This window comes from Miniopterus schreibersii (assembly GCF_964146895.1).
Source record: "Miniopterus schreibersii genome assembly, chromosome: 3".
Classification (NCBI taxonomy): Eukaryota; Metazoa; Chordata; class Mammalia; order Chiroptera; family Miniopteridae; genus Miniopterus; species Miniopterus schreibersii.
This window is the reverse complement of record NC_138103.1, coordinates 42,116,002-42,133,719: the sequence shown is the minus strand read 5'-3', so window position 1 is coordinate 42,133,719 and position 17,718 is coordinate 42,116,002. Positions and strand designations below refer to the sequence as shown.

At 31.9% G+C, this 17,718-nt stretch overlaps 1 protein-coding gene across 2 annotated transcripts in view; it reads left to right on the top strand.

Moving 5' to 3' along the window:
• The window catches only part of YTHDC2 (YTH N6-methyladenosine RNA binding protein C2), a 62,424-nt gene extending 45,229 nt beyond the window's left edge, over positions 1 to 17,195 (top strand). Inside the window, exons 24-29 of one of the 2 annotated variants that reach the window (XM_081131161.1) lie at positions 1,499 to 1,608; positions 2,958 to 3,250; positions 7,079 to 7,250; positions 12,119 to 12,322; positions 13,545 to 13,727; positions 14,955 to 17,195. In XM_081131161.1, the coding sequence (XP_080987287.1) occupies positions 1,499 to 1,608; positions 2,958 to 3,250; positions 7,079 to 7,250; positions 12,119 to 12,322; positions 13,545 to 13,727; positions 14,955 to 15,035 (1,043 nt within the window). In that variant the 3' untranslated portion in view covers positions 15,036 to 17,195. The remainder of the gene's footprint in view (positions 1 to 1,498; positions 1,609 to 2,957; positions 3,251 to 7,078; positions 7,251 to 12,118; positions 12,323 to 13,544; positions 13,728 to 14,954) is intronic. The other variant, XM_081131162.1, reaches the window with a different exon arrangement.
• Positions 17,196 to 17,718: the final 523 nt, after the last annotated feature.

The window sequence follows — 17,718 nt, the reverse complement described above, 5'->3', positions numbered from 1 at the left end:
TAAATTTAGCAAATTTTTTGGGGTAACTTTATAGAAGTTGGATATATTTCTTAAGATGATTCTTAAGATATTTTGTTGCTGTTTTTGAGTTACTATGGTGAATAGGTTCTCTTTCTCATACTCCTATTGATCTTGCTTAATATTAATAGGAACACTACTGCTGACAGTATATTTTATTTACTCTTTTGCTTTACTAAGCTCTTGTTAATCCTTTAGATTCTCTATTTCTTAAATTATATTACCTTCAGGTGGTAATATTTTAATGTTACCAAAATTTATGTTTTCATGATTTTGGAAAACCATGTTAAGGATCCATTTTGTCTTTTTGAATTTTAAAGGTTTAAATTCTAAAGTTTACCATTGATTATAATGTAAATTTTTGTTTTAATAAATTATTTTATTTATTAAGTTAAGAAAGAATTCTGTTTTTCATGTTTTAAAAATATGTTTAATTTATTAAATAGTTTTTGAGCATTTGTTCATTTAATCAGAATTTGTTTTGCTTATTAATGTGGTGTATATGTTTTTTATGGCACTACCATCATACTGTTCCAAGGATAAATCTTTCTTGGACTTAGGATAATTTATTGTAATGCTAAATATTTTGTTAGCACTTATTAAAAGTGTTATATTTTATGTTCATTAGTGAGATTGACCTATATAGAGTTTGTGTAGTGTGTGCATGTGCACATTTAATTATCTCTAGGTTTTAGGTTTTATCAAATTTCAGGGTTAGGTTTAGATTTCTTTCATTAAAGGAACTGGCCATTATATGATTTCTTGAAAGTTTGAGGGACTTGGTGTTCTGAATTTCGTAGTGGTTGTTCTTTAAGGACATCTCGAGTTTCTTCCTTAAATAGTCTGAGTTTTTCTATTTCTTACTCATTCAGTTTTAGTAATTACTTGTTCTTTCAATTTGTTTTGTAGAAAAAATAAATTTCTTTGAAGGTTTCAAGTTTATTCTATAATTATGCATACTATATCTTTTTAGCTTAAAACAGTTTATATTCATTTTTATAATTTTATTTTCAGTTCTGATTTTGTAGTTAGATTTGTGCTTTTTTCTCCCTTTATTAAATTTACCAGAGAATGCCTATTAGGCTTTCAGGAACTGGATTATAGTTTTAACTATTAATAACATTTTGTCTTACCTAATATTTTAATTTTTTACTTACTATTTTTAGTGCTTTTATTCCTTTTTGTTCTTAGTTTTCTTTTTCATCTAGTTATTTAAATAGTTTCAATTTTTTAATGTCTTTTTTGTTTTGTTGCCTTGTGATTAGAGATTGTAGTCTTTACAATTCTTTTCCTCCCCTCCTTTTAAATATTGAGATTTAAATTGTCACCTGTGGGGTTTAGAGAACTCCTCATGCAAATTGTTAGTATATCAGGAGGATTTCTGTAAATATGGAGTGTCTATCTATATTTACTTACTCTTTTTTGCTCATATAAGATGGTAAAAGTTAAAAATTTTTTCTTTCAATATTTATTTGAACAGCGGATGGTATTCCTAATGACAGTAGTGATAGTGAAATGGAAGATAGAACTACTGCTAATTTGGCAGCTTTGAAACTTGATGAGTGGCTCAGTTTCAAACTAGAGCCTGAGGTAAGTTGTTTTCTAGTTGTGTGATAAATTTCAGTCCCTCAGTTAGTGTTACTTGATAAACAATGTATTGAAAATTATATTAGTATTGGGTTCTTAGCATTAGAGAATGCAGCTTATTTTTCAGTTTTCATAGGGCCCTCAGATATTCTCTGTTGTATTGAGGTTTATTCTAACAGAGGATTTGAAAATCTTAGGTGTGGGTTAATATATATGCATGGTAACATTTTGAGTATTTCTGTGTATATAAGAAAATATTGAGTATTGGGTACCCAAGAGCTCCCTTTATTTTGTGTAACTATTTCTAAGAGAAAGATATGAGTTCATTCTGTTTTCTCTTTTCACATATCTCTGAATTGGGAAAGAGGAATGTTTCTTTTCTAACTAAAAAATTTTCTTGATAAAGCCTTCCCTTAATTTTATCTACACTTTTAAAGGTCATGTTATATGCTTTTGTTTGTTTTGTTTTGGCAGCTAATCTGTGAATAGTCAACACTGGCTAGATTTACTTTTTTACCATTCATTCATTCATTCATTCATTCACTCACTCACTCACTCACCACTTCAACCCACTGTAGTCCACCAGCCTGTCTCCTCCTGTCCCACTTGCTGAGACCAACATTGACCTCCATGTTGTCAAAGCAAGCCTGCTGTCTTTGACAAATCTGACCATTTTTGGCACTATTGTCCATATACCCTTCTTTTTGTAATTCTCTCTTTCCCATTTTTCCTTCTCACCCTCTCCCAGTTTCTTTGTCAGCAGTTACTGTGACATTAATCTTTCCTGATTCTTCTTCTTTCTAGAGAGGTCATTTCTTCTTAGGCTCTTTAACTGACTCTTCTGTATGTTTTTGTGCCTTGTATATTAGATGTTCTCTAGCACTCCATGTTTTGCTCTTTTCACTGTCTTTGCACAATCTCTAGAGACTTTACATGTAGATTTAGTAACTATTTTTGCATTGATGACTACCAAGTCTATATTTAGCTTAGGCCTTTCTCTGGACCTGTGAATCCAGCTGCCTTTTGGACATCATTATTTGGATGTTCCACAGGCACTAAATAAAATGAATGGAACTAAATGTATTTTTGTTTGTTTACCCTGCTGTTGTTTTTCCATATTAATCACACTCTACCACATATTGTCTCTCTCATTAAACTGTTTTATTTGATTTTGTGCTTCAAATATGGTAAATAAGAAATTTTATTTTATTTATGCAATAAAAATAGTGAAATTAGTAGTAAATTTATATGAAATGTAAAGCTTGTTCTTTGGAAACATTCACAGACCTTAACTAATAAACAAATAGGTGTCTTACAAGTATATTTGAACTGAGGAAACTATTTTATTATAGGCTGCCAGTTTATTGCTGCAGCTCAGACAGAAGTGGCACAGCTTATTTTTACGTCGAATGAGAGCTCCATCTAAACCGTGGTCTCAAGTTGATGAAGCTACCATTAGAGCAATTATAGCTGCTTTAAGCACTGAAGAACAGTCTGCAGGTTTACAACAACCATCTGGGATTGGCCAAAGGCCAAGGCCTATGTCTTCAGAAGAACTTCCTTTGGCATCATCTTGGAGGTCAAATAATAGTAGGAAAACTTCAGCAGATACTGAATTTTCTGATGATTCTACTACTGCAGAAAGGTAAATTAATAACTTGAAACGAGACCTTTTTTCCAGGAAAAGAAGTTATTTATCAGTGAATTATGTGCTTTATAATATTTAGAAATTACATCCTTATAATGTAAGACACACAAAAAGGTCACAATAAAATGGGAAGAGATTTTTTTCTTTTAAAACATAATTCTTATAAGTATTAAGATAATATGGAGGATTTTAGGCTACTGGTATGTGAGTTATTTAATAAGAATTTTTTTTTGTGAGGAAAAACTCAAAATGTTTAATTTCAAGAATTCACAAGTTTAGGGTCTGTTAAAAAGATAGCAACATTTTTTATTATACATTTTAGTTAATATATGTCAGGTGACATCTTTCCTAGGTATCCTACAGCAAGAAGTATTGACTATAGCCATTTAAAAGAACAATCTCTACCCACAAGTATTACTGATATCAATATTGCTGACTAGTATTCCGACAGAAAAATCATCCATTCAGTCATTCAATAAGTGACACATTGAATGCCTGTTGTTCTTGGTGTGAGAGATATAGCAGTGTACAAAACAGAAAAGATCTCTTCCTTCAGAGAATTTACATTTTATTGAGGAGAGGCATATAATAAGTAAGTAAATAAATTTATTGTTGTGACAAAATTTGTTTCAATTTAACCAAATTCTTTTATTCTTTCTGCCATTTACCAATTAGATGTGATATTTTTATTTATTATATGATTGTCAATAATAAGAAAGCTCTTATTGAATTATTTATCCAAAAATGTATTATGATATAATATAATATGATAGTGGTTATAATGAATGATTGGCCATGGATTCAGAAATATTTCTTGTAAACACATTTAGTAGAATCAAATATAAATTTCTTTTAATCAGAAAAAGATTTTTACCTTGTTGATAACAAAGACAGCATTTTTCCTGTGATGCTAGTTTTGGCAATATTGGTAGAAAGTCTCTGTAGTAAGAATATGATTTCACTGGTAAAAAACTGAAAATAGAAACAATGGAAACAAAAGATTTGTGATACTGTTTTTCAATGATCAGATGGGGATTTTGATACCTTTTGATCATATTTTGCATATCTCAATGAAGCCTAAAGGTTTTATTAGTTCATTCTTCAGTGAAAGAGGAATAATACATAGTGGTTTCCAGGTTCTTCAGATATTAAATTTTAGGAACAATTCAGCCAGTTGCCAAGAAAACTACATAATGTGTGCACCTTGACCTTTCTGATGTAGACCTTCCTAAACAAAAGGAGAATAGTAAAAAACAATTTTCTTACTTAGACCCCCCGAGTTTTTGAGAAGATTGTTCTGAAAGCTGACTTGAACAATGAATATTTAGAATGTGAAAATACATTTCCATAGAAATTTTTATGTGGTCTTGTTATTCCTACGCCTGTCTATAAAAACCTGTTAGATTCATAGAGACTGTGTGTGTGTTATGTGTGTGCTTATATTCACATGCAAACATGCGTGCACACACATTTTTCAGAAAAGAGCTTCCTTTTTCCTTTATAAAAGAATACATACTCATTTGATAAAATTTGGAAATACAGAGGGAAATCAGCGTTATAAAGTGTATTATTAGTTATACTTAGAAACTGGTTGTCTCATAAATTCATTTTTCTCCCCTTGTGATACCAGGATCAAGCATTTTCATTTCCTTACAAGTTGCAGCCTGACATTTTTCATTCTCTTACCTGTTGAACAACAGTATATAGAATTTTACCTACTTTTAGACTTTTGGTAGAATTAATGGATGATGCCTAGATTTGACGTATCTTGGTGAGGAATAGAATGAGGACTCTTAGGAAGATACCTATCTATCATCTATTTATTTATTTATTTTTAAATATATCTTTATTGATTTCAGAGAGAGGAAAGGAGAGGGAGAGAGGGAGATAGAAACATCAATGATGAGAGAATCATTGAACAACTGCCTCCTGCACGCCCCCAACTGGGGATCAAGCCCACAACCTGGGCATGTGCCCTGACCGGGAATCGAACCCCGATCACCTGGATCCCAGGTTGATGCTCAACTGCTGAGCCGTGCCTGGTCGGGTAGGAAGATTTAGTTTTGAAGAGAGAAGGCATAATCTTTGTGGGATTACTTCTTAGAGAAAAGGTTTTTGTAGTTAAGAGTTTTCACTCTAGGATGGCAAGGTATAGATCAGATAATTTAAAAAATAAAAGCATACTATTTTTGTCAGTGAATTTCATTTATATTTAATATAACAAAAATACCCTTTGATAAATACAAAAACAGTCACTTATTCTATTTTGGCTTATATTTTCTTTTTGTTAAAATCCTCAACCGAGGATATGCTTTTTTGATTTTTTTAGAGAGGGGAAGGAGGGGAGAGAGAGTCAGAGAGAGAAAGAAACATCAGTGTGAGAGAGAACATTGATTAGTTGCCTTCCATACGCACCCTGACCGGGGATGATTGAATCTGTAACCTAGGTACCAGGAATCGAACCCTTTCAGTATATGGGACAATGCTCCAACCAACTGAGCACACTGGCCAGGGCTGCTTATATTTTCAATTAACTCTCTTCAACTCTTATTTGAAGCTTTGTACATTCTACACCTCAACCTTAAAATATTCTCCATCCTATAAAATCTTTACCTACATAATCAAAATCCAATTATCAATCCCAATAAAATGATCATTTCCCCAATTCTCTATAGATTTATTTGAATTAACATCCAGGGAGGGTTTATGTATTGTATTAGGGTGTTGTGTTTCTTGAGTCTCTTGTGATGTAGAGAAGTTCCTCTGTTGACTTTTTTGAAGAAACTAGGTCAATGGTATTGTGAGATGCACATCAGGTCCTTGAATAACATCACTTCATTCAGAGTGTTTCATGATAACGTTGATGAGATGCTATAGTAACTTAACTCTTGTTTATGTCAATTAGCCTATGGTAAAATTGGTTTCATTATACATCATTTTGCTTAAAGTCACAGAACCTGTTGATGATGCTAAGTACTTACTGTACCACATTCTGGCTTTGCGTCTTTATTTCTTCTTGGCATTACTTATTTGCTATACCCTAAGTATTTCATGTAAACTGGTAGTTAGCTCTCAGAGCTTGATTATATCCAGTGTTTGGGCAAGAATATTTTATGGGTGGTACTCTCAACTTTATATTGCACGACTTTAGGAAGTATACTCGTTTTTCTTCTTTAATGTCTGGTTGTTCCACAAAGACATACTTTTTAAGCTCAGATAAATTAAGAGACTTGCCCAGGATCACATACCTAGTTAGATGTAAATTTAGTACTATCCTAGATATCTTCTTTCCTGACTCTAGTCCAGTATTATTTCTACTTTACCTTACTGTAATTTTTAGTATGCTTTTAAAATCTATTTACTTGGCTCTAAGATATTCTATGAAGGTAGAAGGGAAGTGGAGTGGGTGATATTTTCATAAGGGCCATTGGCTTAGATGTAGTTAAATAATTTTATAATGTTTAAAAGACATTAAATGTTAATATAAAATATAATAGTTAAAGCCCTCTCCTATACTATCATAAAAGAGGTTAGGAATTTTGTAAGGGAAATAATAGTTGAATAATTGTTAATATTAAGTAAAAGACTTTTGTAGATTGTTTTAAATGTATTTTTGCCTATTTGTTTTTGTAAAGTGTACCCTAATAGTCCAACTGTTTCTTAACTCCCAAATGTAACAGAAGAATGAAATTCCCTTTTTAAAAATGTTTTTATCAACTATAATGTCCTTAAAACTTTGGTTTGAAATGGCATCTGCTTTTTATTATGAACTTATATATAACTTACATATAATGAGTTGTCTTTGCTTGTTCCTTCTCACTCAAGAGTATTGATGAAATCTCCATCTCCAGCACTACACCCACCTCAGAAGTACAAAGATAGAGGAATTTTACATCCGAAACGAAGCACCGATGACCGATCAGATCAGGCTTCTGCGAAATCTACAGAAGATTACCCAAGTCCTTGTGCTAGCCCTTCTCCTCCATCCTCAGGAAAGGTAGAGCATCTAGACGTCTGTGTAGCAAGGAACACATTTGTAGCATATCTAATATTACATATTTAAACAAAATTATAAATCAATTATTTTTGATCACTAATTGTGGGCTCTGTTCTAGGTATATATATTGAAGCTGGCAAACTTGAGACACCTTGAGTAAATTTTTGGAGTTCTTTTTTCTTGCCAGTTTTTTCTAGTTATTATCATCTTGGTGTGTTTTAAAACTAACAGATCATTCACTGATGGCATGTAGCTAGGCAGTTCATTATTTCCTTTCTATATCTTTAGAACTTTTTTTTGTTGTTTAAACAAATAACAAGAAGATTATCTTTTATTTTTTGGTTATAATTTCAGAATTAAAAATGATGTTTTTTTCCAGTTGTTAATTGATTTTATCAATTTAATGGATATACTATAAAACAAGACAGGATGGGGTTAGGAAGATAGGAAATTTTGATAGGGAATTGAGAACTATGTATCTTTTTTAAAAATTTATAATATGAAAGATTTCTAATGTTTAGAATATATTTACTTTTACTTTCCTGTGTTGTTAGTACATGAGTAAGTATTTGATTAGGATTATTTGCTGTACTGTACGTTGTGCTCTGCTCTGTGAAAATGTCTGCTGAAACACGCTTGTTAAATAAGAGGGAAAGAAATATTTTTTGGATTAACATTCTTAGGTTTAGGGTTTTTTATTTTTACATACCTTTATTAAGGTATAATTTATACACAATAAAATTTAACAGTTTGAACTGTACAATTCAGTGAATTTTGAGAAATATATACAATAATGTAACTATGCCACAGTCATATACAGAACATCCCCATCACTCCTGGCTCCTGGCAGCCACTGAACTCTCTGTCCCTAGAGTTTTGCCTTTTCTGGAATTTTCTGTAAATGGAATCATGTATGTTGCTTTTTGTGACTGGCTTATTTCACTTTTGAAATTCATTCATATTTTTTAGTGTATTATGAGAGTTCCATTGTTCCATATTCCTGACAATACTTGATATTATTAGCCTTTTTAATTTCAGATATCCCATTGTAGTTTTAATTTTAGCTTGCATTTCCCAATGACTAATGATGTTGAGCATCTTTTCATATTCCTGTTTGCCATTCCTACATCTTCTTTGGTACAATATCTGTTCAAATTTTTGTTCAACTCTTTTGGGCTGTTTATTGTTTTTTTTGTTTGTCTTTTTACTAAGTAGTAAGAGGTTTTGAAAATATATTCTGGATACAAGTCTTAATTAGGTATGTTCTGCAAATTTTTTCTAACAGTCTGTGCTTGCATTTTTTTTCCTTAAGTGTCTTTTGAAGAGAAACTGTTTTTAATTTTGATGAAGTCCATTTGATCTATTTCTTTTCTATTTTGTTTCCATCTATTTTTCTATTATGGTTCATGTTTTTTGTGTTCTGAGAAATCTCTCTCTGACTCAAGATTACAAAGATTTTCTCCTACATTTTCTTTTAGACGTTTTATACTTGGAACTCTGACATTTAGCTATGTGATCTATTTTGAGTTACTTTTGATTTATAGGATGGGGTAGGTCAAGGATCAACTTTTTGATGTTTGCTTATACAATTCTTCCAGTACCATATTCTGAAAGGATTTTTCTTTTTCCATTGAATTATCTTGGCACCATTCTCATAAATCAATTGACCATAAATATGTGGTCTACTTATTGGACTCTATTTTGTTTCATTGATCTGCATACCTCTCTTTTGCCAGTGCTACAGTGACTTGATTATAGTAGCTTTATAGTAAATCTTGAAATCAGTTAATATCTTTTCTCCAACTCTTTTCTTCTTTTTCAAGATTGTTTTGGCTATTTTAGGTTCTTTATGCTTTCATATAAACTTCAGAAAAAGCTTGTTAGTTTCTACAGAAAATATTTTTTGGTATTTGAGAGGAATTGCATTGAATCTATAGATCAACTTGAAAAAAATTGACAACAATTTTTAGTCTTCTAATCCATAAGCATGGTATATATCTGCATTTATTTAGAAATTCTTTAATTTTTCTTAACAGTGTTTTGTAAATTCAGAGTTCAGATATTACACATTTTTTTGTTAAATTCATCCCTAAGTATTTTATAGTTTTGATGCTGTTTTTTAAAATTTTAATTTTTAGTTGTTCATTGTTAGCATAAAGGAATATGTTATATTTTTGTATATTTACCATGTATCTTGTGATCTTACTTCACTTACTTCTATTTATGTATTTTCTCAGGATTTCCTACTCAGATAATCATGCCATTTGTTAATAAATGTTTTCTACCTTTTTTCTTTCTCGTGTGGATGCTGATTATTTCTTTTCTTGCCTTTATCTTTTTGGCTAAAACTTCCAGTAACGTTTAATAAAGTGTTGGGAGCAGACATCTTTGCCTTGACCTAAGAGGGAAATAAAGCGATTAAATCTTTCACCATTTAGAATGATGTAACTGTGGGATTTTACCTTTTGGATCTAGTTTGCTGAGAGGGTTTATTATGAATAAGCATTGAATTATGTTCAGTGCTTTCTTAAAAAAATCTATTGAAATGATAACATAATTCTTTTTTTTTGGTCCGTTTTTATAATGGACTTCATTGATTGATTGTCTAATGTTTATACCTCACTTGGTCATGGTGTATTATATTTTTAAAATTTTGCTGTATTTAATTTTGTTCAATCAAAAAATTTGTTAAATGAGGGATTTGTTAAATGATCTTTGTTCATGAGGGATCTTTGTAGTTCTTTTTTCTTGTATTTTCTTTCTATGGTTTTAGTGAGAGGGTAATGCTGGCCTCATAAAATTAGTAGAGAAGTATCCCTTCCAGTTCAGTATTTTAGAAGGAATGTGTAGATTTGGCATTATTTCTAACTTAAGCATTTGATAGAATTCACTAGTGAAGCCATTTTTAGTTTTCCCTAGTGTATTGCAAATCAATATTATGCCATTTTTCATATAGTTTGAGGACTGTGCAACAGGGTACTTTTATTTTACCCTCCAGTTAATTGTGTTATTGGTTTTATCTATTTTATTCCTACATATGTTATAAATGCCACACTGTATTATTTTTTACTTACATATCCAATTATCTTTTGCCAAAATACAGAAAAATATTTTTTATATATGCTAAATATTCACTATTTTCTGTACTCTTTATTCTTTGGTGTTGATACGAATTTCTATCTTGGATCATATACTTCTGCCCAAAAACCTTTGTGTAACATTTCTTCTGGTACAGACCTGCTGGAATTGAATTCTTTAAGCTTTTGTCTGGAAGGTCTTTTTCACTTTTATTTTTATAAGATATTTGCATTGTGTATTTAATTCTAGATTGTCAGTGGTTTTCTTTCATTGCTATAAAGATGCCATGTCATTATCTTCTGATTTACATAGTTTCTGATGGGAAGTTTACTATCATTATCTTTGTTTCTCTGTATATAATGTGTCTTTTTTTCTTCTAGCTGTTGTTTTTTTTAATCCTCATTGGAGGATATTTTTATTGATTTTAGAGACAGAGGAAGGGAGAGAGAGAGAGAAACATTGATGTGAGAGAGAAACATCAATCGTTTGCCACCCATATGTGCCCCAACTGGGGACGGAACCCACAACCTAGGTATGTGCCCTGACCAGGAATCAAACCAGCAATTTTTTGTTGTATAGGATGACATTCAACCAACTGAGCCACCTGGCTGGGCTCTCTAGCTTAGTTCACTGATATTTTTATTTGTAGTGTCTAATCTACTATGCATTCTTTCTAGTGTATTTTCACTTCAAATACTGTAAATTCATCTCTAGAGCACCCTTTGGGTCTTTAAAAAATACAAATACCTTCCATTTCTCCTCTCATCATGTTCCTATTTCCTTTGCTTTCTTGAACATAGTGAGCATATTTATCATAACTGACTTAACATTCTTGTCTCCTAATTGTATCACTTCAATCTGTTCCTGTTGATTAATTTATTTTCCAGTTATGGATCCTATTCTTCTGTTTCTTTGCATTCCTCATAATTTTGTTTGGCTTCTAGATTTTTGTTGTATTATTTTAAATAGTGTTAGCCTTCTGGTACACAGTTAAGTTAGTGGCAGTCAGCTTAAGATTTGCTTTTAAGCAATGCTAGGGTGGGTCCAGAGCAGTTTTTATCTGGTAGTAATTTAGTTCCAATACTAAGGTGTCATATTTCTGTGGCTAATGACCTGTGTATTACAAATTCTTTCCATTCTGGCCGAGGATCGTATGAAATATTCCCAACCATACATGAGAGCACTCAGAATTGTTTGGTGTACTGCTTTCCTTTGGGTCTTTTTCTGGCCTCAGGTCATTTTTTCTCACTTGTGTTCAGGTTAGTACTTAACAAAAACTGTGGGAAACCCTCTGCAGTTCCCCAGTAGCTCACTTTTTGTGCAACTTTCTGCTGTCTCGTTTACTGCCATGCAAATATTAACTACCTTGGTCTATCTCTGCAGTTCAGCAAGACCACTGGTTTCTGTTTGTTTCCTTTCCTTGCACTGTTGCCTGAAAACTGAATCCAGGCAATAAGCTGGAGCAATATGTGTTTTGCTTCCAGACTTTGAAGTTTATTAAAGTATTTTCTGAAAGTACATTTGGAGTATAAATCAAAGTTGGCAATCCAGGATCCTTTCTTGATATGGGATTTTGAGTGCTCTGAAACTGAGTACTTGGTTTTGGTTCTTTAACTTCATTTTGATTGAGCCTTGTGTAGGTTTTCAGGAGTGAATGACAGAGCTATTTGCATTTGTTGAATATTTGGTAAAATATTGTGGTTTATATGTTCATGAAGATGTTATTTAATGGAGCCTATTGATTCCGAAAGGTCAAATTACCTTTCAAGAATTTATGCATTCTTTTATAGGGGTCAAAATCTCCTTCACCAAGACCAAACATGCCTATTCGATACTTCATAATGAAGAGTAGCAATTTGAGAAACCTTGAAATTTCTCAACAGAAGGGTATTTGGTCTACAACCCCTAGTAATGAGCGGAAGCTAAATCGAGCCTTTTGGGAAAGCAGCATGGTTTACTTGGTATTTTCTGTTCAAGGATCTGGACATTTCCAGGTGAGCCATCCTGAAATAGTAAGGGTTCTTCTGCTGCAGGTTAGATCATAGAGATAAAAACAAACAACAGATGAAGTACTGCCGTTTGAGACAACATGGATGGATCTTGAGAATATCATTAAGCGAAATAAGTCAGACAGAAAAAAATCAAGAAACATGATTATTTTATTATTCTTTTAAAAGAGATCCACCGCAAAGTAGCTAATTCTGGCTCAGGATCTTCTTCTTAGATCCATAAGAAGTTGTACTTATATTGTCCCAACCTTTTTTTTTCTTTAAACAGAGTTTCCCTCAAATAATTACTAAGGTCATTCTAGCATTTCCATCAGGCTACACATAGGAAGTCTCTCTTTGTGTTCATAGTGATATTTCTTTTGATATTTTTTTAGACCCTACATCATTTTGTAGAGGCATTCCTTCAATTAAATAAATATATACTGAAAATTTGGCCATATACACTGGAGAGGACACAAAGATTTGAAAGAGGGGTTCTAGCCTTAGGAACTATAAAAACAAACAACAAAAACCCCTGACTTTGGATTGCAAGAATTCATTTTGTTAGTCTTAGAATGAGAAATATATTGCACCTCTTCAAGGGAGTGATAAATAAGGATCCCTTTGTGTTTGCCTTATCTTACCAGAGCCACTCCAGATAAACAATTTCTGCTTCTGAAGACAGCTGTAGATTTACCATTTCTCGAGTAGATTAAAAGTAATGAGAATCTTGACTTTTTGGTAAAATGTTTATTTAAATAGGTCAAGGAAGTTAGTATTGACAATCAAGAAACTGAATGTGTGTCTTAACTCATCTTGATGTATATCTAAATTTGCAAAGTAATGAATTTAATATTTAATATTCTAATTTTTGGAAATAAAAACTTAGAGGTTAGAGTGTAGCCATTTATCATGGAATAAATGTGGGCTTAGAACTATTGAAACATTATTTAGAAAATATATCTGAAATTATATTGAAAGGCTGGATTGTCTTTCCTATAAAATTTGCTAATATATCTTTTTATAAAAAACACTTAAGTAGCTTTTTAAAAATTTATTGTTGAAAGTATTACAGATGCCCCCTTTTTTTGTTAGCTATATATTATTTTTATATTATATTTTTACCTTAAAATAAAAATGAAAAACCTCTGAGTTTTCTCAGATAAAATAAATTCAGACATTTTAATATCATCCTCACTTTCACCCTTCTGCCTCATTTTACCCACAGGGGTTTTCTAGGATGTCATCTGAGATAGGCAAGGAGAAGAGCCAGGACTGGGGCTCAGCTGGACTAGGAGGAGTATTTAAGGTGGAGTGGATACGAAAAGAAAGCCTTCCCTTTCAGTTTGCACACCATTTACTCAATCCTTGGAATGATAACAAGAAAGTCCAGATAAGCAGAGATGGGCAGGTATACAATGGCATTCAATATTTCCTTCTACTTTTCTTTTTATTTTGTTTTGCTGTTAGTGTTTTGTTTGAGGAGCCAATGTAAGAATATATATCGTATTTTCCACATGCACATGGTGGGAGATAGTGGTTCAGATTTCTAAAGGAGCTAGTAAAAACCTACTTGAAAATGTCTCTTACAGAGCTCATTGCTTTTTTAACAATTTGTAAATTTGACTTCTTTCTGTCATTGTATATATAAAATATTCAGTGGAGGCTCCTATTATCTTTCTAAGGGTGATAAAAACTGAGTGTAATTATGAAGTACTGTAATTTTACTACAAGTCTAAGGATAACAACAGTATCTGACTCTTTTATAGCTTTAACCAGTTACATAATGTAAAAAATAACCTTTTTATATTTTTGTGGCTTGTTCTATTTCTATTATGTTTTGCTTTGTCTTCATGATGCTGCTGACATGCATTTTAGACTAGTTAGGGTAATGGGAATTAACATATATATGGACTATTGTGCTAGCAGCTTATATGAAGTAATTTAATTTAATGCATATAATGAATTATTAGCCCAATTTTATGTAGGATAAAAAAGACTCAGAGAAATTAGTCTTGCCTAAGGTCACACAGCTAATAATTTATTTGAACCAGTGTGACTTGCTTCAGATTACCATATGAAGAGTGTTTGGATTCTTTTTAAAGCACAGCTTGTCACAAGAGGACTGTAGTTGACATTCTTTTCAGTTGTATAAGAATATTTTAATTTTTATCCTAAATAGTGATTTTGAAATAAATCTAATACCTAAGATAAGACTATTATATAGTTACCTGAGATAGTTTCTTGAAGAAAAACCCCCAAAACATCTAATATGCTAGGTTTTACAGTAAACCTTATAAAGTTCAAGCTGGGTGCTTTTGCTAAATATTCATTAGAAACAAAATTCATTATTTCCAGATACAAAAAAATTCCAGCAGAACTCCATGGAAATCTCTTACCAAGTTGTCACAGGTAGTTACGATATTTGCAGGTTAACTACAGTCTTAAAATCTGGAAGTCAAGTTCATAAATCTTAAAGCAAAGAATTAGAGCAATGCATACCATATACATTTAGCATATGCTGCTAGAAAAATAAATTTAAAGTGGTTTTCTTACATTTTTATCAGTGTAGGTATTGGTGATTTAAAAAATTCAATCTAGTTATTTTAATGTTTATTCTGACTTTTGATTTATCTAGGAACTAGAACCTCAGATTGGGGAACAGTTGCTACAGTTATGGGAACGCCTTCCATCAGGAGAAAAAACCACAGCTGATTGACTGACACTCAGGTTATACCGTTCTTGACTTTGAGTACTGGCAGTATTTGTGATCATTAAGAATATCTTTCAGATTACTTATCTTTTTTTTTTTTTAAACCTTTCTAGAACACTTAGCTACAGAAGAATATCATGCCTATTTATAAACACTGAATGCACTGACTTCAAAAACATAGATGGGTTGTGTGTTATGAATGGGCTTTTTGGTTTAGAGTATTGCTTTAGATCCACTATCTTCATATAAAACAGAAAAGGATAATATTAATAGTGATCATACATAATGATTATGTAATGTTTATTAATTGTATGTTTTTAATTGAATAAAAGTTTCATTTGACACAACAGCAGTTATTTTAAATGTACTTAATTTGAAGTTGAATATTTTATTTGTTTAAGACACTGAATTATAATTCTTATTGATTTTTTTTTAATGCAAAGTAAGTTGTTTGCTTTTTTTTTCATTTAAATTTTTTATTGTTGACACTCTTGCAGTTGTCCCCCATTTAAGTTGTTTACTTTGAAGAAAGGCCTGAATATATCAATACATCTGAGCACCATTTTAGAAGAGTCAGCTCTTAAGATTTATGATTAAAGAACAAACAAGGAAACAAAGCAAACAACCAAATTAAAAAATGTTTCTTTTTAAAATAGTGTGTGCTGATTAAGGACTATTTATTCTGCTATTTTTAGCCTAAGATTAAGAAAAAAAGGAGGGATGTTCTTTTTCTACAGTTATGAAATGCAGTAAGTCTGAAGGAAGGCTGTGTTCCTCCCTGATTGTGACCAGATCTGATTCAGTGCTTAGTGTTCTTCCTGGTTCTGCCTCTTTGAACCTGATGTGTACCATACCCCTTTCTCCCTCCCATGTTACAACAGTCACACATCTCTATATGAGCATAGTGATTATGACCTTTTTGTTTTGTCTAGGGAAACTTGATTTAGACAAGTTAAAATTTAAATTATACAAGTTAAAAAAAAAAGTTTAACAGTTAGTGATAGCTTGCTAGTGAAGCCCACAAGCATCACAATTCCAAATGCCTTCTATTTGCTTTCCAGTACTTTTTATCTTGCTTATGTTTTTGGATATGATTTTTTTTTGCACTTAATGTTTTAATAAAAGGGGGTGGTGGTGGTAACTTTTGTAAAACTGTGTTAGTGCCAACTACTTCTTTGCCATTTCAGGATTATTTGGTTTGAACTCTTTACCACCACTGTCGATAAAGTTTCCTAAGAGGCTTTTCAAAGGGAAATAAAGATACAGGTAAAAAAGGAAGAAATGTCTTGGTTACTGAGCTCTAAATAGAACAGGTTTGATAGCACTTCTCAGGATACATTTGGGTCATTGCTATATAGCAAAAAACCAACATGAAATTAATTTAAGGACAAGAAGAACTTCAAGTCATCAGCTTCTGTATTTGAGAACAAAGAAGTGAAAAATTATAGGTCAACATAAAATCTTGAGAACCCTTCTACTTTCTCTGGGAAAGCATTATATGTTGGTACATTAGTTTAGAATGTCAGCTGTGATTTTTGCCTGTATTTGTAGTTATTTGGTTTTTAAAAATTTGTTTTATACTTTGAGACATACCTATAAAATGAGCCTATGTGAATTATGTTCCACTGTATATGTATTACAGTTCTTTTCCCATTAGAGCAACTTGTGTTTCTCTAATAATGTTTACATTTTGTTTAGGTATATATTTAGCAGTTCATGGTGTTCTAAATTTGGAAGTTAAGGACTTTAAAAAATAAACTTGTTTTCATTTCTATCTGTTTTCTAATATCTAGCTTCCTATGGAAATGATGAGTTTGTTGATATGTAAAATGAATGTAATTTGGATGTAATTAAAATGCTGTTTTTGGAAGAGATGAACTTTAAATATATTTATTAGATGAAATTCTATTAAATTATGTATATCTTGTTTTTTCTGGTACTATATAATAGGACTAAGGTAACAGTGATCAGCAATATCCCTTGAGATATTAATGAATTTCAAGCACCTTGAAGAATATTAAATCAATATAGAAGGTGATGGTTTCATATTAGTACCTCCTCCTTGAGAAAAAACCTTATTATGATAGCGGGATAGAAAAAAATCTCAGTACGTGTTTTAATATAAAATCTTTTGAATATTAATAAAATATTCAGCCATCCACCTTCTGTACTTAGTCAGGACACTTCATTATGGTAACTTGCCATTGTATCCACTGCACAATCCAGCCTCACTCTACCAATTACAGCAAAGATAGGCATTGAGGAAAGAATAAACTTAAATGAATACTTTAGGAAAAGACAGGTTCATTTAAGAATTGTCCTCAGAGACTCATTCTTTACCATTTAAAATCTTAAGGAGTAAGTTAAATGAGCTTCACCCCTGAATCAACACGAGGGCAAAAATATTGCAACTGAACATGTAACTCACAAGTGACCACACTTCCCAGTCTGAGTGAGCCTCCCATAGTACAGATCTTCACTGTGCTCCGGGACTCTCCACAATGCTACTCTACCCAAAGGACTACACAGTGTATATGCCCAAAGCCACTGAATGTATCTTGGTCTTTCAGCCAAATATGAAATTTCCACTTGGCAGTCTAATAAAATCTCACACTCTGCATATTTAAAATAGAACTACTGCCCAGGCGGTGTAACTCAGTGATCTCCAGGAGATCGTGGTTCGATTTCC